The 27,648-nt window shown below is 41.8% G+C and overlaps 1 protein-coding gene across 3 annotated transcripts in view; it reads left to right on the top strand.

The window, feature by feature from the left end:
- The first annotated feature begins 531 nt into the window (after nt 1–531).
- Nucleotides 532–27,648, top strand: part of GRID2 (glutamate ionotropic receptor delta type subunit 2) — a 769,355-nt gene continuing 742,238 nt past the window's right edge. For 2 of the 3 annotated variants that reach the window (XM_009936971.2, XM_075421502.1), the window contains exon 1: nt 532–795. In XM_009936971.2, the coding sequence (XP_009935273.2) occupies nt 708–795 (88 nt within the window). In that variant the 5' untranslated portion in view covers nt 532–707. The remainder of the gene's footprint in view (nt 796–27,648) is intronic. The other variant, XM_075421501.1, reaches the window with a different exon arrangement.

Raw genomic sequence — 27,648 nt, 5'->3', positions numbered from 1 at the left:
AGCACGCCGGGCTTCATTTGCAGATCGCTTGATTTTTTTTTCCCTCCGGTTGTGGGAAGCAATTTTTTTTTTTTTTTTTTTTTTTTTTTTAAGCGAAGGGTGTGGGGAAATCTCTGCATTACTATCTGCATTACCTTGAAGTTCACTTTGTTTTTTGGCCTCCGGGGGGGCTTTTCCTGCAGGAATCTGGTTGCTGGAAGCGGGATCGCCTGCTCTTCCCGGTCGCCCGCTCCTCCTCCCTCGCTGAAGGCGAGCTATTTGCTGCGGGCTCCCGGGGCTTCTCTGTTCGAGAGGATCTGTGTGTTGCTGGTGTGTGTGCGTGTCTGCGTGTGTGTGTGAGCGTGTGCGTGGTGTGGGTTGGAAGTTGACGTGCAGCAGCCGGGACCGAGCGGATCCCCGGACCCGGCGGAAGGATGGGGATCGTCTAAGCGGCGGCGGCTGCTGCCCGCGGCGGGGCCCCGAGCTGGATGGATTGGCTCCCAGCAACTCCGGTGCTGCCCAGGAGCCCCCCGAAGTGACGCGGGGTTTCGCCGAGAGGAGAGGCGCTCGGAGCCCCCGGCTCGCTCCCTGCCCAGCCGCGGCTGTGCGCCAGCCACCGGGATTTACGCGCTCCGCCAGCGGCACCTCAAACTCTTGGGTTTCCTGCGCCGCGGTGGCACCGCTCGGCGAAGAGATCTGTTGTTACAAAGCCTGGACCTCTGGAGGAGATGGAAGTTTTCTCCCTCATCCTGGTTGTGTCCGTCTGTTGGACTCGAACCTGGAAAACGGCGATTGCAGATTCCATCATTCATATCGGTAAGGGGGTGCTGCGTCTGCTGGTGCAGCTGGACACTTTTCCAGCTCTCCTTTGCAACCCTCCCTCCCTTGGCAGGCTTCCCCCCCTCTCCCGCTCTCTTTTAGCCCTTTCTCGCTTGCTCTTTTTGTTTATTCGCCTCTTGTAATTGCTTTCCACCAGGATCTTAGGCGTCTGCTTTCCCCCCCTACCGCTCTTTGAAAAGGTTTCTTGTCGGCGCGGTACGTGCGTGCTTTAGACCTTGAGGTTTTGCGCGGCTGATGACCTGGGGGGGGGGGGGGGGGGCAGGGCTCGGGGTCCCTCCCCGCAGCCCCTCAGCTCCAGCTTGCCTTCCTCCTGCTTCGGCTCGCCCTCGGGCGAGGGGGTGGGGGGAGAACCCCAAGCCTCCCTCTGTTTCCCACACCACCGCGACAGCCACGCAAAGCCCCCCTCTCTTCCTTCCTTCAGAGCCTGTGTCGTCCCCCCCCCCTTCCCGCCTTCCCGCCTTCCTCTCCCGCGGCGGAACAGGTGGTTTGGCAACGTGAGCGCTTCCCCTCCCGCGGGCGGGCGGGCGGTCGGAGGGGCAGGGGGCTCCGGCTGCCCCGGGCCGGGAGCGTCCCCGGGTCCCGGCAAGGGCAGCGGCCTCCCCCGCCGGCGGCGGGTGCGGAGGGGGGCAGCTGGCGGCGGCGGCGGCGGGCCCCCCCTCCCGGCCGTGGCCGGGCAGCTCGGGCGATGCCCCTGCGCGGTGCTGCCCGCACCCCTCCGCCGGGGAGAGGGTGCCGGGCTTCCCCCCGCCGCCCGTTCTCTCTCCGTCTCCCCGGTACCCGGAGCCATCCCCGGCCCGGCAGCCCTCCCGCTCTGCGGGCGCGCATCCCTAGGAAGCGCCGAGCCCCGCTGCCGAGCGGCGTTTCGCTCCCGCGATGGGGGGGGACCCGGTCTTCCTCCTCCGCCGGCCGGGGAAGCGCGCGGGGAGGCGAGGTGAGCGGAGGGCAGAGAGCCCTTCCCCCGCAGCCGCTCGCCCATCTGTGGGCACCGCACGCCGGCGGAGCGGGAGCCCCGAAATGCGGGAGCGGGCGCTGCGCTGCGTCGGGGAAGGGGGCATTTGGGGGCAGGGTTTTTGGGGAGGTCCCCGGGGCCCTGCCGGCCCCGGCCGTGGAGCAGCCGCCGTTCTCCCCGGGGCTGGCTTTATAAACATGTCTGCCGGTGCCTGACGCGGGGATCCGTAGCGGGTTTCTGCGAAAGGGGGAGCGGGAAGAGCGTTCGGAAAGCCCGGCCGTCAGGAGCTTCCCTGCAGGACACCGGTATTTGGGGAGCGATGCCCCAGCCCTTCGCGTAGCCCACTCAGCCCGGAGCCCAGGGGCTCCCGCTTCGCTTAGGCACCGCAACTTTATAGGGGTCGGTCCTTAGAGCTGCGTGCGGCTGGAGCAGCAGCGGCTGCACGGGGGAGGCAGCGCTTTACGCCCTCCATTTAAAGGGAAAATCACTTTAAAAAAAAAAAAAAATCTTCCCAGTTGTAGACTGTTAAAGCGACACTAGGAGACGGTTACGTCTTACGATTTCTTTCTTAGGAGCTTGTAGCAAGCCGACCGCGTTTTAGGATTTGAGGGGGGGGGGGGGGGGGAGAATTTTGACTGTGTAGCGGATGAGGAGTTTCTTTGCTGTCCCCCGTCTCCCATCCTCCGGGCTAACGGAGCGTTGCTGGGCGAGCTCTATGCCTTTGCAGTGGCATCGAGGGAGACGATAGCTTTTCTGTCTTCGAGTTAATGACAATTTTGTTGGTTTTGCTTGCTTATATATCATGAATGCAACGCATTTTACCGCTGATGTGTTTTTATAATGCTGTTGGCGATTACATGCATCGACACAGTAAATCCTCATTGAAAGCATAAAAAAAAAAGCCCAAAGTAGTTGCTTCTCACACGATTAATTTGTCTTGAGAGACAATTAGTACAGTTGACAAGAGGATTACCTCTTTTTATAGGCTGGTTTACGTTGCCATGAAAATGGCAAAGTAATAATTGTTACACAAAGCTTTAAATCTATTGGAATGTATACACTGAAAATAAATTACTTTAAATTAGAACTATTTTAACACTAAAGAGGTAGACAGCTAAATATTCCAACTTGTAGCGCTCACAGATCAAAATTTGGCCCCTAGTAACACTACTGTATTTTCTGACCTGGATATTCTGACCCCCTTTTGTTTTCTTCAGATTGTACTGAGTAAACTTATGTATAAAATATTTAGACATAAATAATAACCTGTATTTGTTTATCTAAGTTATAAAAAGCACTAGCAGGGTACTCTATGAAGAAATTACCTGCAGAAGAATTTATAAAGCCAAAGAAGAAAACAAAATGCTCACTTCAGGGGAAAATAAATACTATCAGAGGTAGTACTGATGCCATAGGTAACAAACAAGGTAAATGCATTATCTTTTTCTCATTCTACAGTGTTAAGATATTCAGGTAGATAATATCTTCCCATGCATGGGAGGGGCAGATGGTCAAAAGAAATAACACGTTACCTGTGCGTACTCTTTTTCTGACAGTATATACTTTTTCAGTATAATGCACTCACTGTCTGGCTTGCCTACGTAGCATTTGATGTGATTTCTGTAAAGGGATGTATTATGTATCGACGTATATTATCAGTATATTATCTTAGCAAATGACGAAAAATGTTACAAGTTAGTGAGTAGAGATGAGCGACTTGGTGATGGCAGTGGGAGGGGTGTGGTGACTGGTATTTATCTGTGATACTCTTTTTCATATTTCTGTCTTCTGAATGATTACAGCTGCTGCTTTGGATCATTAGAGCAGGTCTGCGTGTATGTAAATGCACACATTTAAAAATAAACATTTCCCTATATCATACTTTAAACATTGGTAGGTCTGCTTATAGTCTGTATGTTTCTGCTGCCCTGCTATTATAAATAGGAACTGGCAGTTCAGAACGACTACATTAAGCACTTGTGTGAAAATGTTGAAATGAATCGACTCCACTGTAATTTTCCTACCCCTATATAAAAAAGGGGCAGGGTTACCATGTCAAAACTGTGCAATTCTGTATTGTGCTGCTTCTCTCAGCCCATGCATTGATTGAGTAATTTCATCAGCCCCACATTACTTGATTGCTTAGAAGTTTCCTAATGATCTGTATGCTGTAGGAAGAATCTGAAAGTCGTGAGTGGAATAGCAATGATTTTGTGTTTTATGAGGCTATTCAAAAAGTCGGTCTGATTTATGTAGCTCGAAAGCTCCAAAGTCTTTGAGATTAGCCACGCTGCCTGATATTTTCTTCATACATCAGTCGTCCCACACTCCTCACTCCCTAAACAGGAGTTTAGAACAGTGCTTTAATTAAGCAGGGATTAGGTGGCATTCCTTGTCAACTGCACAATTTGTGTACGCTTTGTATCTTCTACAGCTGATGCTCTCATGCTTCTATATTTTGTACTTTGTGTTCATTTTTTTTCCCTTGACATGTACGTAGTAATACATCTGTATATGCATATGGATGTCCTATTGTGCATATAGAAACATATGTGCAAATATGCGTGTATTAGATTCAGCAAAATCACGTAGGGCAGCAGTCACATAGTATGGTATAAAAGTTTTTTGCTAAAAAAATACACAGAAGTATTTTTAAAGGTTAATTCTTTGCAGCAGTGTTCAGCAATAGGTCAGGCACCTTGATTATTGCAAGTTGTTTTTTTGTTTGTCAGTGGGTTCAGCCACACACATTCAGTTGCGTACTGCCCTTAGCTTTTTTATTTTCGATGGCAAGTTCAGAAATATATATAATATATAGTATATATGTTATATGTGCTTTTACATATATTTACACATCTGCTTTTAATATATATTTTTATGTATATATACTATATTTTTTTCCTAAGAGAGGAAATTAGATCTGCTCTTCCCTTACTCCTCTCAGCTTTTAGATTTTGCAGGCCAGGACTGCTGCATGACCTGTGTTAGACAAGTTCCCAGCATCACTGGGTCCTGAGTTTTGGTTCATACTTTTAAGCTCTGCTGCACCATGGATAATGATATCAGGTCAATTTCAACATGGGGTCTGTCGCTTACTCCTTCTGTTGATATGTCAGTGTTCTTAAAATGTGAAGTTTTTTCATAAGGGAAAAGGAGTCGTCTAGCTTGGTGATATGCACTTCCACATTTTGTCCTGTAAGCTGTTGTACTACAGTGCAGCCTGGCTTCTGTTTCGTTGTGCATTGGTAATCAGAATTTAAGTTGCTGTGCTATTGGTAAAGCCTCATTAGAAGGTATGTAGTGTATGTCACTAACTGTTCATTACAGTATTCTCACACGCATTTTGTAAAGTGCAGGACAAGCAAGCAAAACAGATGTGTTGAGAACAAATAAATCTCTATGTGCCTATAGTGTCTACAGATAGGATTCAGGTCTCTGTTTTCCCTGCTCTAGAATGTGCCAGTGTTACTTGTTTGTTTTAAAAGTACATACACGGGTGAAGACCTGGAATACAGCACGCTGTGACTTAGCAGCCAGTAGTTTTGATTAGTAACTACGTTCTACTTAAACACACAGCATGCGTGATATACTCTGTGTTTCTGTGTGCACTGTTTCTTAAACTCTCTCCCAGGTGCTTATATTTGTGATAGTATTTCAGTCCCTGTAATGTGTTTTAGTGCTAGCTGCTCTGCCGCTAAAGAGGGATAATTTTCCATGCTGTAGATTACGGTTTGCTGTCCTCCAAAGGCAGGCTTGCCATTAGGTGTCACTGCTTTCTGGAGTGTTTCTTAGTGAGCACCAGGTCCTGATCCAGAGTCTGTCATAATGCAGGTGAGTCGCTTGGTTGACTTCAGAGGTTTTTAAACTGAGCCCATGGACTACAGCAGGCGTCTCCTTTTCATGTTCTTAAATAATTGTTAGCGTTATTTCAAGTTCTTTGTCCTTGATAAAGACGGAGAAAAAACCCCAACCATCCATTTTCAAGTGGTGTCTTAACAAATGCCTGACATGGCAATCACTGCTGCTGCTGTGTGCTTTCAGATGGCTACTTATGGATGCACAGTCTTTATTCTCACAGTGCCATCTCTGAGAAAACACACTGGAGAAAAATCTTTTAAGACTGTGACTACATAAACCTACCAACTAAGGTTCATTTAACTTAATGAACACAGGCATTAAGTATGGTTCTCTTCCACTCCCTGGCCCTGTAAAGCAAGTGGTATTGGCAGGAGATGACTTTTGTAAGCCATTAGGTTACTCCCCAGATATAGACTTGAACTTATATCATTTTCTTCTTTTTGATATATAGCTATCTATAATCTGCCATGACAGTCTGTTTTTTGCTGAAAGTTATTGGAGGCTTTTGCCTTTCGAGACTTGTATTTTTAGTCTTTGTCACTGCTACTCCATTGCTTGATTTTTTTTTTCAGCACACTAAAAATGGAGTTAAAAATAGTTTATGTGAAAGAGTACTATTTGGCTATCAGTTTCTAGTTAATTGTCCTAATCACCTTAATTGCATACGCTGGCATTATAAAACTCTCTTAATCTACACACTTTCCAAACATAGTTTGTATTCTAGATCTTCAGCATTTAAAATCTTTATTAGACATGGACAATTACTGGTGCAACTTAAGGGTGACTAATAGGGAAAGGAAACAGTATTCATAAAATGATCTGTATTTTGAGCAAATATGAGAAAATAATCAGACTCTGAACACATGTTGTATAAGTATGTATTATAATACATGATAGCTAGGTGCATGCAAAATGTCGACTTGAGGTGATGCACAGGTAATGAGGCAAAGTAGGATAGTTTTCCGCATCTGTAAACTCAGATGTCACTTTTTGTTGGGGTTTTTTTTTGTTTTTATTTTTTTATTAATTAGATTTTAATTCCAGAAGGAAGAAGTTGTTGTCTTAGTTGGTGAAATTGGAAGAAAACTTTGATCTCAGAGGCAGGCTTGGCATGTCTGTCAAAACCTGGATGGCTCCACACCTGGGCATGCTATAGGCCTTACAGTCCAGTTCATGGTTCTAGTCATGCTGACACCCATCTCTGAGAGCCCCAGATATGATCATTTATTGTGCTATCTAGAAGTGCGGAGAGGCAAGTACGACAGTCACAGTAGAGCATGACACATAGTTTGCTGGCAGACTGTCATAGTGGCTGGGAACTGGGCATGAAAGCTCATGTTTCTCTGGGGCATTTTGTATCCTAGGCTGACTGGCTGTCTAGCAACTAGATTCCTACTGAGCTTCTTGGATACAGATGTGATTCCTTTCCTTCTGTGATGTTATTTTATCTTCCTGCACCATTTACTATGTCCATTAGCAAGTAGAAGTCGACCTGTTACGTGCAGTAGTTACCAAAATGAGCTATATTTGCCTTTTTTTGAGTAATGTTGACCATGACTTTGTTGCTTGTCTATGCTAGTAGATTGTATTGGAGAAGGTGCAATACTGGGCTGCTGCAATGCGATGCTTGGCACAGAATATGCGCTAAATGCCTGTTAAATAAGTGTGATGCTGTGCTAGTTAAACTGTCCTCAACACCAGGGAAGGAAAGTCTGGGCGAAACCTTCTGGGCACAGATTGTAGCTGGCTAGTCCATTTGAAACAGAACAGGGAGAAGTGGAAGTGCTGTTGTCTTCCACTATGAAGTGGAATTTAATTATGTAGTCTTGACATAGAAGTAGTGATTTAAACATAGAGACTAAAATGGAAGTACCTGATGGAAGAATAGCTGAGGAAAAAGTGTCTGTCTTGCTTTGTCTTTCTGTACTTCAGTCTCTTCCCATGAGCACATTCTTCGTTACAGGAGTCAGGCTTTGCTTTCTGGTTATTGTTGGCCAAAAGGTTATGCGAGAGCTGATAGAGTGAGGGAAAGATTCTCTTGTGTCTGCATCCACTATAATTAATAATGGTTTACGTGACTTAGAGAGTTGTAACCGATCTGTATAACAGGGAGGACACAGGCTGAAATTGAAGGTTAGTAGATGAAATGTACTGGCGGTTGGATGACAGTTATGAAACTTGGCAAGGGAATGGGCTTGAAATTGCACAGTGCTGTAATTTTGTAAGGTTCAAAATTTATATCCTAGTTTCAGTGATAATACACTTAATTCAGAGGAGGTATTTTGTATTCGGTATTGTACCGCAGAGTGCACTTCAGCTGGAGAGGCTTGTTCCTGCTTTGGGCTGGGATAACTGCATCAGCTCGAGGAGCGGATATTCTGTGAGCTCCAAGTGTTGCACTAAAAAAAAAAAAGCCCCACATAGAAAGTAACACTTGCTTAATGAGAAAGGGTAATACAGTAAGTACAGTATTCCTCTGCAGCATTAAAGTTGTAGTATAAGAGGTGGTACATGCACAAATACTGTAGTTTTAGTCAACTGTAAACTTATGGATTTGTATGTGCAGGGTTACATTTAAGGTAGTTTCCCATTGCACATATTAGTTCTGGAATGAGGGAGGAGTAGAGTGGAAAAAAAGATGAAAGGGAAAAATTTTCCTGAAAGTTGTGCTGGGTTTATCTGACAAGCTAAGCTCAAGAGGAAATTGAAAAAGAAAATGAGTAAAAATACAAGGAGGGGAGGAAAATAAGATATCAAAGGTGAGAGCCACTATTTCTCTCTGTTTCTGTTTCTTCAGGAGCTGTATAATGTTCCTGCAAGTGCTGTCTATACTAAATAGAAAAGTTCTGAACCAGAAAGGGGAAAATGTGAAGATATAGAATTTAAATGAAGAATTATGTGTTTGTATTAACCTATTAGATAACACTCTGTGCTGAAATGCTAATTATTCCTAATTGTTATATTTGCCTTACCCATGAATAAAATATCACATATCTAACAAAATATGCAGTGAAAAACACTGTAAAATTCCTCTTGGAGTCTTTCATGCAGATTTAAAGGATTTAATCTCTTATTTCTTCATTGCTTTTTAAGTCATTAACTTTCTATAATCAGTTGGATTGCTAAGGCCAATATCCAGTGAACCTAATAATAATTGCTTGTTTTGTAGAACAATTTTTTGTTAGTCCAACCATATCTTTCTCCAAGGCTTAAATCGAGTTGGTGATTTCATTATAATAATTCACTTGTGATAAGTCAAAATCAAATAGCTCCACTCCAGTGCTGTGGAAGGTAGCTCTGGCTGAGAGCTCTGGCGAGAGCAGAGGACGGCGTAGCAGCAGACCTGAATGTCAGGCCTGGAGTTGTTGTGCCTTATTTTAACGTACATGGATATAACAATGACAACTTTTGTAAATCCATTTTAAATAGAGAAATGAAAATGTGCACAGGGCAGGCTTCCTTGCCTTGGGACTCCAACTCAAAATCCGTGTTCAGGACCCAGACCTGATAACAGACAGTAACCTTATTTGTTTTTAAAGCGTGCAGGAGCTCAAGTCTGACTGCCTGCCAGTCGAGCTTAGGCTCTTGAGCCAATGGGATATTTTGAAGATGTCAGTTGTCTTTCTCAGGTGACAAGAGACTATTGCAGAGTTACCTCACTGATTGCAACCGGTATTTTTCTGGCAGTATACCATGGGCTGAAAGCACACAGTGGGGACATGTCCAGACCAAACACTATTAAGTGAGGATATGTGTATACCTTTTGCCTTCTTGCAATCTTTATCATGTTTAGCTTAAACATTTGAGAATGTTTTTAAACCATTTCGTGTACTGGAGAGTTGATAAAGGGAAAAAGACGGAAAAGATCCGGTTCTCACTCCATGAAGCTCGTGTAGAGTGCTGGCAATGTATGCAAGTGTACAGTATGGGCTGTGTGTTAAATGCCAAGTGAAAGGCCATAGCTATTATTGGTCATGTTAAAATACTCCTACTTCTCCCTTTCACTATTTTTATTCACTTTTCTCTCTTGTATTCCAAGTTCATGGCAAGCGGTTGTGATGGTCACTGTGTTCTGTGCTCTTAAATATCAGTTTTTTTCTGTCCAGGAAGAATAAAGGTAAACATATGATGACACAAATATCTGTTATTTGGACAGATAAAACTGCTTTTTATTTGTCTGGAATTCCACATATTTGACCTCTTTTGAGACAATTATAACTCCCAAAATTTGCTCAAAGTGCCTAAGACTAGTCTTTCTTCAGCTCTTGCCTTTGTGAATGTGTAGACCCAAGCAGTATTGCAGTAGGTCCACTAATATTTTTTGTGATAAATATCTTTTTGAAATGTCCTACTCGGGCATTATGTAAATTTCCAGCTCCGTGATACAGGTTAGTACCTAGGAATGGGGTATGCAATTTCTGTATGCATATAAATGTATAAGCACATGCTTTTTCAGTAATCAGAGGGATTATTCATTTTCAAAATATCTGACTGGATTTTTCTTTAATTTGGGATGACATGAGTTTCTACTTTAAGTAAAAACACAGAGATTTGGGAGGCTTTTTCCTTGCAGGGAGTCATAACATGAATACAGATCATGAAATGGCACCCAGCTGTGCTAGAAGCGGTACAAATATGAAACAAAAAAGTTGGCTGTCAGAAAATTTGAAGATGAACTAAAAGAGAGGGCTTGGATCTCTCTGCGACTCAGGTAGTTTGTACACCAGCAGACAAACCAGCAGACAAAGTTGCAAATCTTTTGGCATCTTTTGAGAGACAGATTCATTCATTCATGTTCATGAATGATCACTCTGGGTACGAAGGAATGAAAGCACGTAGATATGTCTACAGGGGTGTACTGACAGGGCAGATGTGGCGTGCCTGATGTCAGTACTTCTCTGGTTTGGGGCACGTAAAAACAAAAGTTACAGAGCTGGGAGGTAAGAGAGCTGACGGGAAACGAAGGCTAGCAATATGTGTGTAATCATTACCTGTAATGCTTTATTGCCAATGACTTTGGTTAAATTGGCAAAATAAAAACAGTTATTATCTCATCAGCTGCCAGCATATTACTCCCTGGCTTTACTTTGTGCAGGAGCTAATGCATGGTTATGCATATGCGTGCTTTCGATCGCTTTCATTTGGACAAATGTTTCATAATGTGGTTTTGGAATACATCTAAGCAGAAAGAAGAGAGTCCTTTTTGGGAAGGTGGAACAATATACACTGTAAAATGCCCTACTTTGTTTAAAAGAGGTATTTAAATATAATCAGTGATTCTAAAAACATCTGTAGCCTTGTTAGCTAGCCTCGTGGAGTTTCTAGAATGTTATTAAAAATTGCTGAAACAATCTAGAGAAATGATTTTCCGGCTCCTTGGAGTAGCTCTTCTGTTATGGAATTGGATTATAAACTGGAGATACATGAGAAACATCCATCTGCTTGGAGAAGGTCTCTCATTTTTGCCAGTGCTGCAAGGAGTGTAGGGACCATGTCAATTAAAATGGCTAAGGCAGGTGAGCAGGAGAAAAGCATGGCCCGTAGGCAATATATAAACTAGACAGCAAATTATCAATAGCGCTTGCCATCACCATCATGGAGGGTGGTGTCTTAGGGACATCATCGATGCTGTGTCTAGCTGCAAGAAGAGGAGGAGTCTGCAAGCAAAGGACAGCATGGGTAGGTGGCAGGAAACAAAGCATTACCAGGACGTTTCTCTGCAGCGGAGAGGCTCTGGGAGCAGGACTGCTGTGGGGAAGGTGCTGGTGGCGATACCTGCTACGTGGGAGTTTTGGAAGGGAGTAGAGGGTTGTGGATGGCAGCGTTGAGAGTTGTTGGGTGGTGAAGGGGTTGAGGAAATATTTGGAGGGGGCTAGCTTGAGTGATGGGCTAGGCTAGCTTTGTAAGAGTACTGGATTTATCTAGGGAATAGCAGCTAACTACACTTCTCTGGGCTGGAGACTGGGGTTCAAACATTTGGGACAGGCCGTATCGAGGAGGTAAATGTGTATACATGTGCAGGAAGTTGGGAAATCCAAAGGAGTGAGGCAGTGGAATGGCAGCAATATTACTGAAAAGAATAATAATATAATGCAAACAATGCTTTGAGAACAATATATCTGGAAGATAATATTAACTTTTAAAGAAACTAAATTATAGATTAGAAGATGGGATTGTTTTTCCCTGTCCAGCCTCTATAGTTCTACTGTAAAACATTGGATTCTTGTGGTAGATCTTTTTTCTTTTCTTTAGCTGATAATTGTACCTAGTTACTTTGCAGAAAAGCAAGATCCGTTTTATCTTTATATTGCCTAGTACCATTGTATGCAGGTACAAACAATGAGTACTGAAGTATCATCTTCCACTCCTCTGCTCCCAGGATAACTCTGAGCGTATTGTGCCTCCTTGTGCCTTAGAATTATCCGTCTGATTCGATACTCTTCCTTTGCTTCCTCTGTGCAGTAGTGTATTGCCGGTCTGTACTGTGCCTCCATGTAAGCTCAGCTTCTGTGGCTGGTAAGTGGGAGGAAGGGAAGCACACAGCCCCAGCTTCTGCTCCATTGACTTTTGACCTAATTTAGGAAGGAAGGAAAGGGAAAATAATGCAGCTTGCTTCTAGATTCAAAGCCTGCGGTGTCTTCTATAGAGTGAGAGGGAGAGCTCTGTCTTTCTCCTCCGCTCTTGAATAGCTGCACAGCTTGCATTAAAAGTTAAACCTCTCTTCAGTGAAGCTCCAGAGCAGTGAGTGGATCTGCTTTCATGCTTATCTTGCAGCATACGTCCTCATTTGGGCTGTTGAGGTTAAAGTCTGGTTTTCTGTCAACATCAGCTTTGTCCAACCCCCATCCAAAGCAGCAAAGGGATGGACACTGACTTATATTTCCTCTAAATGAGACACAGTAAGAGTTGGGGATAATAGGTTTTTAAATATTTTTCCCTTTGAGATCAATGATCTCTAATAACAGAGCTAAATGATATATGGGAGGAGAAGGTAAATACTTCCTCAGGGGAAGTAGATAATGATAACATTTGAAAACTGCTATTGCTGAAAATCATCTTCTGCAGGATTTGGCAGTAAAAAAAAAAAAAAAAGAAAAAAAGCTGTTCATTAAAGTACCATGGGGGGTTTTTTAGCTTTTTTTTTTTTTGAAGGGATGCATTTTTTTCCCCGTTTTTTTGCAAGACTGCCAAATGTCCCTGAGGCTGGAATTAATTGGCTCTTTGTGTTGCGTCAAGTAAGGAGTACAACTGTTTTCAGAAAATACTAGGTTTACAGACTGCCATCCAGAACATGAAAGGGAGAGAGAGGCTAACTTTATATAAACAAGGTCCTTGCATCATTTTGTACTACTAACTTGAAGTAATAAAAAGAATATTGAAATTTTTTGTGCTTTGGAAGCTGTTAAAGTCATCCTTGTAACCCCCATTCCTTCATTCTGCCTAATCCTTCCTGTAGAGCAAGCTTGTGCCGTTTTCTTTCCCTCTCGCCTCCAGGCATCTGCAATGAATAATCAAATCTCCGCTACTTAGGAATAACCAGTGTTTGGTTTTTGAAGCAGGTTCAGGAGTAAGTGCCGTGGAGAGGTATTTTATTGTTAGCGTTGCTTTAGCAATACAACAGAGGTCACCAGTTGTAGTTCATTGTTCATTTCACAAATTCCCCCTGACCATTTTGGATTCTAAGATACTTTATGATTTTTAATACTGCTGTTTCCAAGGCCACTTTTCATAATGGTTTGAAATCAGTGGATGGTAGCAAGTGTAGATGTAAGCTTTGAAATGGCTCTTTTATGGAGGGGTTTGAGGAGTGTGTATTGGAGCCGTTGCATTAAAATTCCAAAGTGTTAACTTAAATATAATAATGTTCTGACAGAGTGCTACTACCATCTGCTTGTGAGGATTAGTACTATTTAAAAATCTCCATAATTCCCAGAAAAAGCAGAGGACTCATGGCATGAAGATAAGTCTCACTCTAATCTAGTATTCTTGTTCAAGGAATTGGAAACTCTTTGTGGGAGCCACTGGCTACTAGAGATTTTGTTACACTCAGCTCACATAAAGGAGTAAATATTTGTGGTACACGAATAGAAGGATGCCTGTTTTGAACAGTCTCCAGCTTGGCCCCCAGTTTTGCAGCAGAATCCTTGCTATTTAAAACTGCTTTTCCTTCACCTCACAGTAACAATTCAGTGGTAACTACAAATAGTTTGTATGCCAAAATAACAAGGGAATGTGCTCACCATGGCTATTTAGAAAGATTCATTGATGAGCCATTCCTTATTACTTAGCTCTCCTGGAATAAGAAACAGTTCTTTGCTTAGTCTTCCTGTGGGTTTTGAACACCACCTTGAACTCAGCCCTTTCTGTATGAGAAAGTGGGTTTATGCTTACAAGATCATCTGCTGCTGCAAATGTTCTCAGTTGCACAACATCTCCATCCCAGACTTCTCTCTGCTGAATGTGCAGAAGTAATTCAACGTCTAGTAAGAAGAGGGTCTGACCAGTTTCGAAACTATTCCAAAAGCCAGCGTAACTTACTGGTACCTGTTAGGAAGTGCTTTTGGGCACAGTATTAAGTCTGCATTACTCATATTAACGAAGAGCTAAATCTTGCACAATATTTAAAGAAGGGAGCAATGAGAGAAATCTAGTAATGACAGACTACATGTAGCTGGTGATCACCTAGTTTAGGAAGGATTTTGGAGATCCACATTAGAAGATGCATGTTATGAAAATTCCAGTTGAGAAATGAAGCAAAAATGTTGCCAACCAGAAGCATTTTTGGTGTCTCTCTCTTCCTTCTCCTAAAAAGGGTTCACTGAGTTCTCTTTATTCAGTCTTGCATGGACTAGAACTTATGATGGTGACTAGCTCTGCAGAGAAGTAAATCATATCTCTTTTACGCCTGTAGCTGAAATGATTTTTTTCAATATTACTTGCTGGGGTACAGGTAATGTGTGTGTACATATGCCTGTTGGTACAATGGCTATGTGGTCCATGTAGCTAAGACATAATAAGACCAAGTCCTCTGGATGATATACCAGTTCTACCTTTTAACCTTATTATTTATTACTTTTCCAGGCTGGAAGTACAACTGGAACTGTCTGCTTGTTTGAAGAGTCAGATCTCTTTCACTTGTTACTTTAGGTGTTAAGATCTTCACCTCTTCCAAACTGCCCATCAGGAACCCATGCTGCTTTCCTCGTTTTTCGTGTATATGAGCTGACTGCCCACAAAGTTACTTACCTGAGACTAGTCACTGTAGAGTCGGGGTAGAAGAAAGGTTTCTTGGCTCTCTGTAGCTCAGTCCAAGCGACTATGTTGTCTTGTACAATCACTGAAAGTTATTTTGGTTTATCCAGTGTGACAGAAAGGAGTACAGAGAGCCACCTTCTATTGTGCTAGCAAATGTCTGTCTGAGGCACAGGGAACAGAGTCCATTTGTACTGTGAGAATAAGGTCTTATCTTAAGGATGTTCTTGTCATGCTCTTGCCTTTTTTCCTCAGACAGGCTTTTGTTTCCTTTCATATCTGGTGTATATGGAGAAGTAAGAACAGAAGTATTTTCTACATGTTTACAGTGAATAATAGGTGGATGAAATAAAATTGGGCAGTGCACTGTCGTCAGTCAGTAAACCTGCTCCTTCGAAGGATCTACATTTATCATGGCTGGGTGCTGAGTAATCTGTACCAGCTCTACCCCATGGTGACCCTGCGTGAGAAGGAAGTCAGGTGTATTCCCACATCATTTTCCCTGCTTGTGTCTTCATGATTATATGTTTATCTTCCCTCTTTAGAACTGTTTTAGTACTGACAGACTCAAAGCATATACGAGCAGGAACTGAACTCTATTAAGAGGCAATTTGTGATAGGGCTAGGGAGGGCAATTCCCATCTCATGAATCCCTTCTCTTTTGGAAGGACTCACAGCTATTTCTAGCAGCTCCCTCTCATTCCCAGCACCTTGACAAAGAGTGGGATGGATTTCACAAGGAGCAAGGGAAGGAAGTGCTTCTTCTAGCAGCACCAAAGAGTAAGAGTAGCACCAAGAGTAAGGTAGAGGGAAAGGAGGAGGTGGCTTGGTTACAGGTCGTCATGGAGTTCTTACCTCCATTATAAAAATGGTGAAATACTGTACAGTGCACATGTTCGTTATCTGTTTCTTCCTTTGGAGTCATGGGGTTTAAACATTTTTAAAACTGGGCAGAAGTGTTCTTTGTGAGATTTAAAAAAAAAATTTTTAGAAGTGCTCAGAAACATAGTCCTTACATTGAATCCTCCTCAGTACCTACCTCTATTTATAGGTAAGCAAATGTCTTAAATAGCGTGATTGCCAAAAGGTCGAGCAGCCTGGCTGAAAGTGAGTAGTGTTGGGGGCCTAAATGAGACAAAACTGAGAGTGAGCTAGCCCAGGAATATCCCAGTGTAGTTTACAAAGGAGCCACTCACACTAGGTAAGCCAGCTCACAGCTTTGTGTCAGGCTGCATGTAACGTGGGGCAGGTGCAATACTGCCCACCTGTAATTACCTTCTCACCAAATAAACTAGGACATGCTCCCGGCCACCCTGACCCTCCTGCTTTGTGTGTATGCTACTGCCTACCTTTCTCATTCCTAGCAAGCTTTATTTATCTCCTCCAATTCCAAGTTTGCCCTTATCCTTCTACCACAGAAGCCACTTCCAGGGGAAGGTTAAGGCTTTACCTGTGCACTGGCAGTTTCTTGCGTTCAGGAGATGCCAAGCAGTGAAGCCAAGGGACTGGTGAGTTTTCTGCCACTTGACGGGTACTTATTGCAAGCGGTTGTCTGTCTCTTTCACCCTGTCTCAGGTCAGTCCCTCCAGACTGAATTTGATACCTGCATTGACATTTATCATCACAATACCTACGCTGCAAACAATAACCTTGCCTTTCGGAGATCCAGACCTTTAAGATAATGTCACTGTATGTTTGTTGATTGGCGTGTAAGTATTTATGTTGGGATCTGGCATAATGGTAGGAAGGAAATGGAGTTTCTGGGGCAACAGCATTTCAGGCAACAGCTGTCACTGAAATTCGTAGCTAAACAGCAAGAAAAATGTACCTTGTGTTCCCTGGTGCTATTCATCTAATAGCATTGCTTAGTATCTATGTAGTGGTAGTAGTACCTGAGATCATGGCCTTGTTTTACTTGCTGTCTGTGTACATAGTAAAAAGCAGTCTATGGTGAAGTTTCTGTAATCTTGCTGTCTTGTTTCTTGTCACCTTCATTTACTTGGTCTCATGCCCCAGGACAATGCTCTTGCATTCACGTTACCAGAAGGGCAAGGGAAAGCTTCAATAATAGTTTTAGCCTGAAACTATGTGGGAAATGTTTCTGCTTCTATTACTTCTTATTTTTCCCCGTCTGTACCAACAGATTAAATTTATTAGCACAACATAATTTTTGGAGCCAAACTACTTATTAAAATCCTCTTTAAATTGTTTATTTATTGGTCTGTTCCTTGTAAAATAGGATTTTGGGGTTCTTGCTGGTGTCATTTCCATAATATACTACAATGCCTTTAAATGGCATTGGTTTGGGTCCTAAGGCTAACTTGCCCGGGCACAGCACCAACCTCACTTTTCCTTGGTCTTCTGTTCAGTATACAGCCTGTATTCAACTGCTTTTATACACAATCAAAAGTGAGGAGCAGATAGATAAATTCTATGTTTTTTTCTAACCAGTACTTGTAAATTGCTCAGCCAAGAACTTTATGCAGCGTCACAAGAAAGAATTTTGCATTCATTTGGTTTTGTATCATGCAAAACAATTTTTTTGCCTTCAGCTGCTGACCACTGAGGCTGCTGACTGAATACAGCCTGAAATGTTCTCAGCCTTGAAGTTTTTCCTGTTCTGTAGAGATCTAAAAGAACTTCTTGTCATGTCATCTCACCTGCTGAGCAACCCAGACTGTAGGGTGTATTTCAGTGTGTTGCTGGATTCAGATGGAACTTTATTCCTGTATTATTTCTTTTCTAGGTAATAGCTCCTGCTGGAGCGGTCATCAGGATAAAGACTGCTGGACATGTTCCTTTTTCTCATTTCTAACTGGAATGTGACAAAGGGTAACAGCATTTTCAAAGTAGGCACTGACTGCCACTTTTTCAAGCTGGGCATGTGATTCTTAGCTAATGTTATTTTCATAATCCCTGAGGGTTGTGGTTGTGTGGCCACTAACACAGTCTGGTAGACATGAGTGTGTGTGGATAGTACCTTTTTTAGGAGACATGATGGGGAAAAAAAGAGAAGATTTCCCACAGCACATGTTAGAAAAAACTGCCAGAGCCATTTAAAAGGAAACAAAATGGGCTATAACTCTCTTTTTACAGATGATTATTTTAGAGTAAACATCGTGTCCTCTGTTGTAGAACATTTGGAGAAATAACACATCTACCATTAGGCCTGAAATCTGTTCTCTGCCTTTTCAGACTCCGTCTCGCATGACTTCTGAAGTCAGTATGAATCACTGAATTGGCTTTGTTGGACTTTGGATCACATCTTTTATGTTTATGTGATTCCTTCTTGTCCTTTTATCCTTCCCTTCTCCTTCCCATCAACTACTTCCTTGCCTTTTTTTATTCAAAGTCATTAGCAGCTGCCAATACTCGTAAGCAGCCTTTCAGTAATGCATGTGGAGTATTCATGCATGTGTGAGTTGAGTGAGACTGATTAGGGAAATCTTCACATATTCAGATTTAAACATAGGTGGAAATCCCACTGACACATCATTGCTATTACACTTACGTTCTTTTTTATTGTTTTAAGTACTTTTTTGTCTCAAGAGGCAAAAACATCGTTCAGAAGCTGGTTAATTTTCAGTGAGCTTAATGTCTTTCTGGAACGTTGATGACTGTCAACTACTAAAGACCGGACAAGATGGACCATTGGTCTACACTGGCGTCTGTTCTGGGCAAGCCTCGTGTGTCTCCTGCTCCATGTTTTATTCTTATTGGCACTAATAGGAAAATAGACAAAAGCAATTTTGTAGTTAAGGAAGAAGGCTAGAAGTTGTCCGTTTGAGGAAGACATACAATGATTGAGGCATATGATCCAAAATGAAACCATCAGGGCTCCCGATGAGCTAGAGTTACATAGGCTGGGCTGTACCCTGTTCAGCTGTCATCCTGACTTGTTGAACCTTTGTTTTCCATGTGGATAGTTATATCCCCTTACTGAACACCTTTTGTCTCGCCTGCTGAGTTTGCCCTCTTCGGGTAGAGCTCTGTCTCATGCTGTGTGGTATCTGCATGGCCAATCACAACGACACAATTTCACCTGAGAGCTTTGAAGTTTACTGTGCTACTGTTAGTTGTAAAAATGTATTTTTTGCATCAGTGACTAGAACAAGCTACTATGTTTCAGGAATGCAAAATCTGGAGACAAGCAAGGAGTTTATTCTGTGATACACTTCCAAGATGATTGTCTGTGAGTGATGGAGCAGGAGTGTTTGCCCACTTATACTTGAGAGTGGAAAGTGCTGATGTGGATTGCTACTGTTACAGGCAGAAATTGGGTCTTTCGGTGCAAGTTTCAAATATATATATGTGTATTTATGAAGGCAGTCAAACTTGAGCTTGTGTAAAGGTAGCTATGACAGTATTTTGGATGGCACTGTAAATGCATCTGCTCAGATATAGGAAACTACCTGTTTCTTATTTACATACTCTTATCTGCTGTTGCAGGCAAACTTGTGTTATATGAAGGAATTGCTCTATTTTGCATTTGCTGCAATATTTGCAATTAGAATCTGGAATATCCAATTTGAAATCCTAAAGCTGAAAATTTTAAATGAATCCTTGAATATGCTTGTTTTTGTTTTTGTTTTTTTCTCTGACATACAGTACTCCAGCATTGTAAATCCACCAAATAGCAGGCTAGCTAAAACCCTGTCATATATTCTACAATACAAAGCAAGTATTAGTGCAGAGATGTGCACATCTGTTTTTGAATTTCTGGTTGTATTTCGGGTGGGTTTTACGAGCACCTGTTGTTTCACCTTTTTCTTTCTTCTTACCAAAGTGCTGTCTTTAAGTGCAAAAGTATGAGAAGTACATTCACATTGCAAATATTAAGAGAAGATGCTGTAATAGTTAACAGGAATAGCTTGCTACGAAACGTCCTGGGTTTTGAAGGGAGAGCTCGATTGATGCGCACCCTGCAAAATGTATACAACATGTAAAACAATGTTGGTGATCAATTGACTTTTGTCAACTGATAAAAATCTGTAGAGTCATTGCTTGTTTTAATTTTTCAGATTTCTTTTTTTTTTTTTTTTGAAAAAAACAGTTCAAAGTTGGCATAGGTATCAAAAAAAGAGGTAAGCCATGTTGCCTGAGCAGAGAAGAAAACATTATGTATTCTTCCACTGAACATGTCACATCCAAGACAAGTGTTTTCTCTGCATGTGCTTACCTGAGTGCTGTCACTTGATCAGCTTCATCTTTTCTGTGATTCAGATAACGTCCACTGTTATATTCTGAAGGATGCCCTGTTGTCCTTTTTTTTTGGCTGGAGTTTCTGTACTTTGGGATTCATCCTCCTCATCTGGCTGTCCTCGTGTTCATGTGTCAGTACCTCTAGTTGTGTCTCTTAAGGGCAGCCAACTGCCCTTAACTTTCTTTCCTTGTTCCATCTGTATTTACCTTTTACAGGTATAAAGCATGTCATATATGTATTCCTTTATCTGTTACCTCATGGGGATCTCTCTACATTGAAATCCACAGGTCTGCAGCATAGTATGCTTAAAATATTTGAAGGGATTAAATTTGAATAAGCTTTCAGAAGTTCATGTACTTCACAGCTTATTTTAAAGTAGTTCAAAGTCTTCATCTGGAATTCTCGTTAAAATAATGAATATTTTTATGGTATATCATGTCAGGCCAGGCAGTTTAAAAGGAGGATTTTTTAAAGTTACCCAACAAATGTAAGTCTTAAATGTTAAGCATGAATTCACATTTTAGGAAGATTTGGATTCTTTATTACGCTGGCAGGATTAGTCAAATCCTATTTAAAACACTCATAGGAAGAAATGTGTATAACTTTAGCTTTAGGAGTATCTTCTGCGTAAACAAGGTCAGATTAGTAGCATACTTTAGAAGCAAGAATAATACTGTGGTTCAAGCACTTGACGGGCGCTCGGGAGATTCCCGTGTTTTTTTGGCATTTCCACATATTCTTGGGTGACGTTGGGCGAATCACCCGTCTTGTTTTATTGTGTGAGTAACGGTGATGACTGCTTGGTCTGTCACTGTCTTCAGAATATTATTTTGCAATAATTAGGGTTTATAAGGAAACATAGAAAAGTTGAGGCATCCTGAACAGACAAGCAGTATCCGGAGCTTCAAAACAAACAAACAGAAGTCCCTGCCTTGAGCTTTTCCATGTCACTTTGAGGCACACTCAGAATGTTCTGTTCCCTCTGAATGATGTGATCTGTAATATGTAACCAAGGTAGTATTGCCAGATCTTGACAAGGTGATGACAGCATATGTATAAAATGTTTTAGTGTGGCAGTGGGAATACTTCCTAGGCTGTTCATACACAAATGTGCTTACATAGTCACATGCAACTGCATACTTTTACTATTTTGTTCCCCCAACAATATTCAGAGACAATTTACTTGCACCGTTACTGAAAATGAAATATTGCTTCTATTTCAACAACTGATTGAAAAGAATTATTTGAAGATTTCCCCAATTTCTGATTGAAGGTTTGTTGCAGAACCATGGCTGACCCACATACTAATATCAAAAGTGAGGAGAGATATATGTAAAGAAAGAAAATCCTATACTTTACTCTTCTTTTTATTAAAAACAAAGCAATTACATTGGTGGGCGTTGCTTATTTTTATAGCTTAATGAAAACTTCCTTTTTTGTGCTGTCGTGTTTAAAAATGATGCCTCAACTCAGACTGAGACTTGAATACTTTGGCTATATGGATGTCTGCTATCCAAATTGGTAATGTTAGGACTGTTGTTATTGTAGAGGGTAAACAATTCTTTCTGGTTACTAACGTTTATTTTCCCTGCATACTAAATATTTTTCCTTGTATTCCAGTATGCATACACAGCTCTTCTTCTATGGTTAAATCTGTATGTGTTTGTATAATCTTACAGCGTTCTCTGATAGATTAAGGAATTAATTTGTCTTCTAATTTTCCTATTCCTTATTCATCATTTGTAACTATGTAAAACAATAATTAAGACAACAAGGAAGAAATGCAGCATGTTGATTGTTCTTTAAATCCATAGCAGCCTAGTAAAAGGGACAGTCAGCTATAAACTCTGCTTAATGGTTAAACATAGGGTTTATTTTCAGAGGGGAGAGGTGTGTGTATGTAATATTAGCAGGTAGGCAGTAGGATTAGCAGGTAATTTGGCCTTGTGTATATAAATGTTTTTATTTTTGTGTACCTTACTGGCTTTAGTAATATTTTCCTAATATTCTCCAACTAGACCTAATGCAATATCCAGTTCTGTAGGAAGCAAGTAACTTGGTTTCTGGACCACAACAATTCTCAAAAATTCCTACAAGAGTCTGTGTCAGCTGTACCTGGTGTCTTTGCTCTGAATGGAAAAAGGGTTTATTTTTTTTGCTGTGTAGAAAGATAGGAAAAATATAATCCCTGAACCCTGAAGAGGAAGCAAATGAGTAGTTTAGATGAGGTTAGCCTATATATTTTAACATTGTAAACACTTACTGAACTATACTCTGAGCTGTTAGATTAGCTGGTCAGAGTTGTGCTGGAGGATGAAAAATTTTTGCCATTAGCAATGTGAAAAAGAGAAAGAAACACACGGCTCTTAACAGGGCTGATGGACCAGTCAAAGTAGCTGGAAACTCATTAGGTGATGTATTTCCATCAACATGTACGTCTGTAGTAACTGAAAAACACTTCAGGAGTTGGAGACTTCAGATTATGATTCAGACACTCGCCTTCAGTAAGAAATTTGTTTTTGTGCTAGCTGTTGTGCTTAGAAGCATTTCTTAATATGCGACAGAGAACTACTGTACGGTTTCCTAATCCTCATACCATTGTGCATCTATCTGATGTCTGCAAAAGGCAAAAGAATTTAAGTTTATGAAGAGTGCAAAGACAAATACAATTTGCAAAATTGTGTGTTATGTCATACCTGAGATTGGTGTGGAAAACGAATAATGAATACATGACAAGTAATACATTTATTCAATCTGTACTTTCAAAATGCAAATATAATAGTATTCTAGTACTTGTTTGCAGCAGTGTTTGCTGCCTGTGATAGCTTCTGGGCTCCTTGCAGTCAAATATGAGCAAAATATGAGCTTTCACAGCATCTGATCCAGACTCCATGGCCCCTTGACTTCCAACTGCTAGCTTGAACAACTTCTGCCTGAAGTAATCTGGGGTTTTTGTTTTCTAGTGGAAGTCTTTTTTTTTCTGTCTGGCAAGTGATGACCTTCAAAAATATCTCTGCAGCAGAAACAAAGAAAAGCCGTAAGGGCTCTAGTTGGTCTCTGCCTCCTGTATACAGCCCTTTGTAAAATATCACATTCTTTTTAATCACAGGTGCCAGGCCACTGCTGCCTTTTCGCACTGTTGTGATGTTTTCCAAGGAGAATTGTTGCTCCTGGAGTAAATGGTAGCTGAGAACAGAGGGAGCAAGTTATCTCAAAGTGTTAGTGGATAAAGCAAGTCTGCAGTTTCTTCAGAATAATTTCTTGGCCCAGTTAGTTCCTCTGAGCACAACAGCTTTGAAGGTAACTTGCTAGAAAATCAGTAGAATCTTGGACTTTTTGAAGTCCAGTGGACTCTTCCACTGGTGTCTTTTTGACTGAGCTGGTTTTGAGCTAACGGCCTGGGAACTAAACTTAGTTTGTGGCAAGGAGGTTGGGGCAGATTGCTTGCAATCATCTGTGGCCTTGGAAAAGATTATTCAAGCTGTATCTGTCGCAGTACTCATAGAAAAGAATCTGTAAGTGGGATTTTGTCCTGTGGTTCCAATAACATAGGACTGTAAGAAACTTCCATTCACTATTCACATAAAAGTAATTTGGGTTAATGAAAAGAAAATGAATATTCACTTTCAGTTATCAGAATTTGATTTGGTTTTTGTTTCTATTCTGCTGTAAAATTTTAATTGCAAGTATGTATTTTACGTGTAGCAGTCTTTGGATAAAAAGAAGTACACCTTCATCCTGGGGAAAAAAGAAAATCTTTTTATTCCACTTTCTCAAATCTCTCCTTCTAATAGTATTCTCTCATCATTACCGAAGTTGTTTAGAAACGTCTCCTACCACTAATGCAGCCAAGTTAGACAAACTAAAGTCACTACAGCATAGGAAATGTGCAGACCATCCTGTATTTGGCTTCAGACACTAGGTTGTATCAGAGGGTCTCAAAAAGGCCATGGATTTTCTCTTTCTGAACAGTCCCTTTCTGTGTAATTTTCATTGGTTTAAGAAATATGATCTCTTTTGTCTCTCAATGTTCAACTGTATTGATTTTGGAACATACTGGGACCTGCATACCTATGCACAACACTTTTCAGAGAACTTCAAAGATTTGCAATTTGCTGACATGCAAATTGAATTTAATATGCTTGTAAATTTTAACATAAAACCAGATTAAAATTTTTTTATAGAATTATGTATCTATTTAAAAAAAAGCTTTACACGCATCATGTTACTTTTGTCTTTAAACTGCAGACTCTAGTTTTAGGTGCATTGCAAATGTTGTGAATTGATGAACTGACTGAGAAGAAAGCAAACAAATTCTGCTGAATTAAACAGTGAATTAAGTGTACATGTATAAAAAGCATAAAGTATATGAAGATGATTGATTTTTCAGTCAGCAAGACTGTGGTGTGGTTTTCTTTATTTTCTGTACAGGGCTGTTTGTTTCCAGGTGGGAAATGCACTCCATCTGAAAGGAGGAAAAGTAGCATGCAGCTGTTGTATTTTTTGTGCCACATTTGCTGATGTACAGTAAAAATAAAATAATCCCAGCAAGCTAAAATTCCTGGCAGAGTAAAGCAATGTATGTGGTATGGAAGAAGGCAGACAAGTTTAAATTACTTTTTCAACATTTTGCTGGTCAAGGATTCCTTAAGAACTTCTTGCATGTCTGTAGTGAATAAACCTTGGTCTGTGAATTTCAGTAAGCAGTTGGTGTAAATGAAGCTTCAGAGGAACAGTGACAGTAACGTTTGCAGTTGTCACACTGGTAGCTTATTCCACAAATGTGACCGCTTTCCAGAGGACAATCCCACGCTGCGGGTGGAACTAGCTCTCCAGAGACTTGAAACTGTCTGAACCCTCCAAAGTCACTGAAAGTGTGCTGAATCTCACCAGTGCTGCTTAGTGTAAGAATGACAAGGTTCCGAGCGACTTGTTGTCACACCATCTTTAATGATTTATGACTTGGGTGCATGGGTTCCCTGGTGAAAGGACCAGACCTTGCACACATGTGCTCGCTTGGGATTAACAGTAACCTGTGATCAGCAAGTAAGAACTGTTTCATACCAAGCAGCAACAAATTCCTGAGTCTCCGGTCTCTATTGCTGCCCTCTCAATGCTGCAGAAAGAAGTAGGTGTTTCCAGCAACAGGACATGACGCTGCCTGTTGGGGTAATGGGAGCCCCTCCGGCACAGCCATCAGCAGCCTCTTCCCAGCTTGAAGGGTTAGCAACGCAAGCTCGTATTTATAGCTGGTTTCTTGGCAGGCGGCACGTGTCATACCATGAGCCGGTGTTTGTCTAGCGAGTGGCAATTTCTTACGGAATTCAGTGTTTCAGCTTGTCCTGTCTGAGGGCAGGAGCTTTCAGGGTTGCTCAGTTTGGGCAGCATTCAAGCAAGGCCAGGGGGGCACGCTTGAGTTTTGACAAGATTCAAGGCCAGGAATGAATGCCTGGTCACACTTCTACAATTTTACCTTGTTATTTTATTGTATTGCATGTACTTCTCTGTGTGACAGCTTGCAGCAAATGCGATTAAAGCTTAAATATTTCGCTAAGCATCCTGTCTCTCTATACAGGGTTTTGCTGTCCCCACTGGAACACCACAGTAAATCGCTACTTAGGATTCTCTGTGTGAACAAAGAGCTGGTGGAGGGCTAGTTACATGTAATCAATTGATAGCTAAGGAAATCAAATGTTATTACAACATTTATTTGATGCTGCTTAAAACAAAACTCTCTATAGATTAGGAAATATAAAGCATACAACTTTCCTGCATGCTATATTGATTTATATCAAACCAGAGTAGTGCATATTGATTCATATATGCAATTCTGTTGGTGTGTGACAGCCCCTCCAACAGCATCTCTGGGCTGGTTGCATTTTCTTGTAATGATATTAGACAGCCTACAATAAATCCACCTCAACAGGTCTCCAAAGCCTAGCAGCATTGCCCCAGGACTTGGCTGTAGGGCAGTTTGCAAAACAACAGGGTAATGAAGTTTTACGATGTTACATTTTTCCCTCTGAGTTGGTGAGGGACTCTTAGGGTGAGCACACAGTTGCAGATATTTCTAGTATTAGGAATATGGAGAAGTACTCATGCAAATATGCAGTTTTATTGTTTCTGTTGAATAGGAATAGAATAGTCTATATTTGAACTTCAGAATCAGGAGCCATATGGGCTTATGCGGAAACTGTATCAGTTAAGAGAGTCAGAATCTTCTGCTTTCTGGTGGGTACTCATGTAGCATCTGCTTAAAAACATATCATCCAGCATTATTTTAGAGCTCTAAATTTTGCTTTCGTTAGAAGTGACTTGTATGTCAATGGACAGTAAAACAGATGAAGCTGTCTTTAGTAAAGGTATTTATAACAACTAGATATATTCTCCAGATTCATCTTAACAAGCCTTTTCACTTGTAAACCTTATATGTATGCTATTCTGTTCTTTTAATCTGTTTATATAGCTATCTTCCCTATGCCAAAATTCCTGCCTTTTGAATACCGCGCCTTTCACCTTTATACTGGAGTTTCAAAGATAGATACACAACTTAACAGAAAGCTTGACTTCTATTCCCCTTTTCATAGAATTGCAGAATCATAGAATCATTAAGGTTGGATAAGACCACAAAGATCATCAAGTTCAACCATCAACCCAACACCACCACGCCTGCTAAACGAATTCCTGAAGTGCCATATCTACACATTTTTTGAACACCTCCAGAGATGGTGACTCCACCACTTCCCTGGGCAGCCAGTTCCAATGCCTGACTAGTCTTTCAGTAAAGACATTTTTCCTAACATCCAATCTAAACCTCCCCTGAAGCAACTTGAGGCCATTTCCTCTCATCCTATTGCTAGTTAGTTGGGAGAAGAGACCCACAGCAATATTGCTTCAACCTCCTTTCAGGTAGTTGAAGAGAAGGAGAAGGTCTCCCCTCAGCCTCCTCTTCTCCAGACAAAACAGCCCCAGCTCCCTCAGCCGCTCCTCATAAGACTGGTTCTCTAGACCCTTCACCAGCCTCATTGCCCTTCTCTGGACACGGTCCCACACCTCACAGAATCACAGAATGTTTGGGGTTGGAAGGGACCTCTGTGGGTCATCTAGTACAACCCTCCTGCCAAAGCAGGGTCACCTACAGCAGGCTGCAGAGGACCGCGTCCAGGCGGGTCTTGAATATCTCCAGAGAAGGAGACTCCACAACCTCCCTGGGCAGCCTGTTCCAGTGCTCCGTCACCCTCAGAGGGAAGAAGTTCTTCCTCATGTTCAGGTGGAAGTTCCTGTGCTTCAATTAGTGCCCGTTGCCCCTTGTCCTGTTGCTGGACACCACTGAAAAGAGTCTGGCCCCATCCTCCTGACACCCACCCTTGAGATCTTTGTAAGTATGTTAGGTCCCCTCGCAGCCTTCTCTTCTTCAGGCTGAGCAAGCCCAGCTCCCTCAGCCTCTCCTCGTAGGAGAGATGCTCCAGTCCCCTCATCATCCTCGTAGACCTCCGCTGGATTTTATCCAGTAGCTCCTCATCTTTCTTGAACTGGGGAGCCCAGAACTGGACAGAGTACTCTAGAT

This window comes from Opisthocomus hoazin, chromosome 5 (assembly GCF_030867145.1).
Source record: "Opisthocomus hoazin isolate bOpiHoa1 chromosome 5, bOpiHoa1.hap1, whole genome shotgun sequence".
NCBI classification, from domain to species: domain Eukaryota; kingdom Metazoa; phylum Chordata; class Aves; order Opisthocomiformes; family Opisthocomidae; genus Opisthocomus; species Opisthocomus hoazin.
The sequence above is the reverse complement of the archived record's forward strand: the minus strand, read 5'-3'. Positions and strand labels throughout refer to the sequence as shown.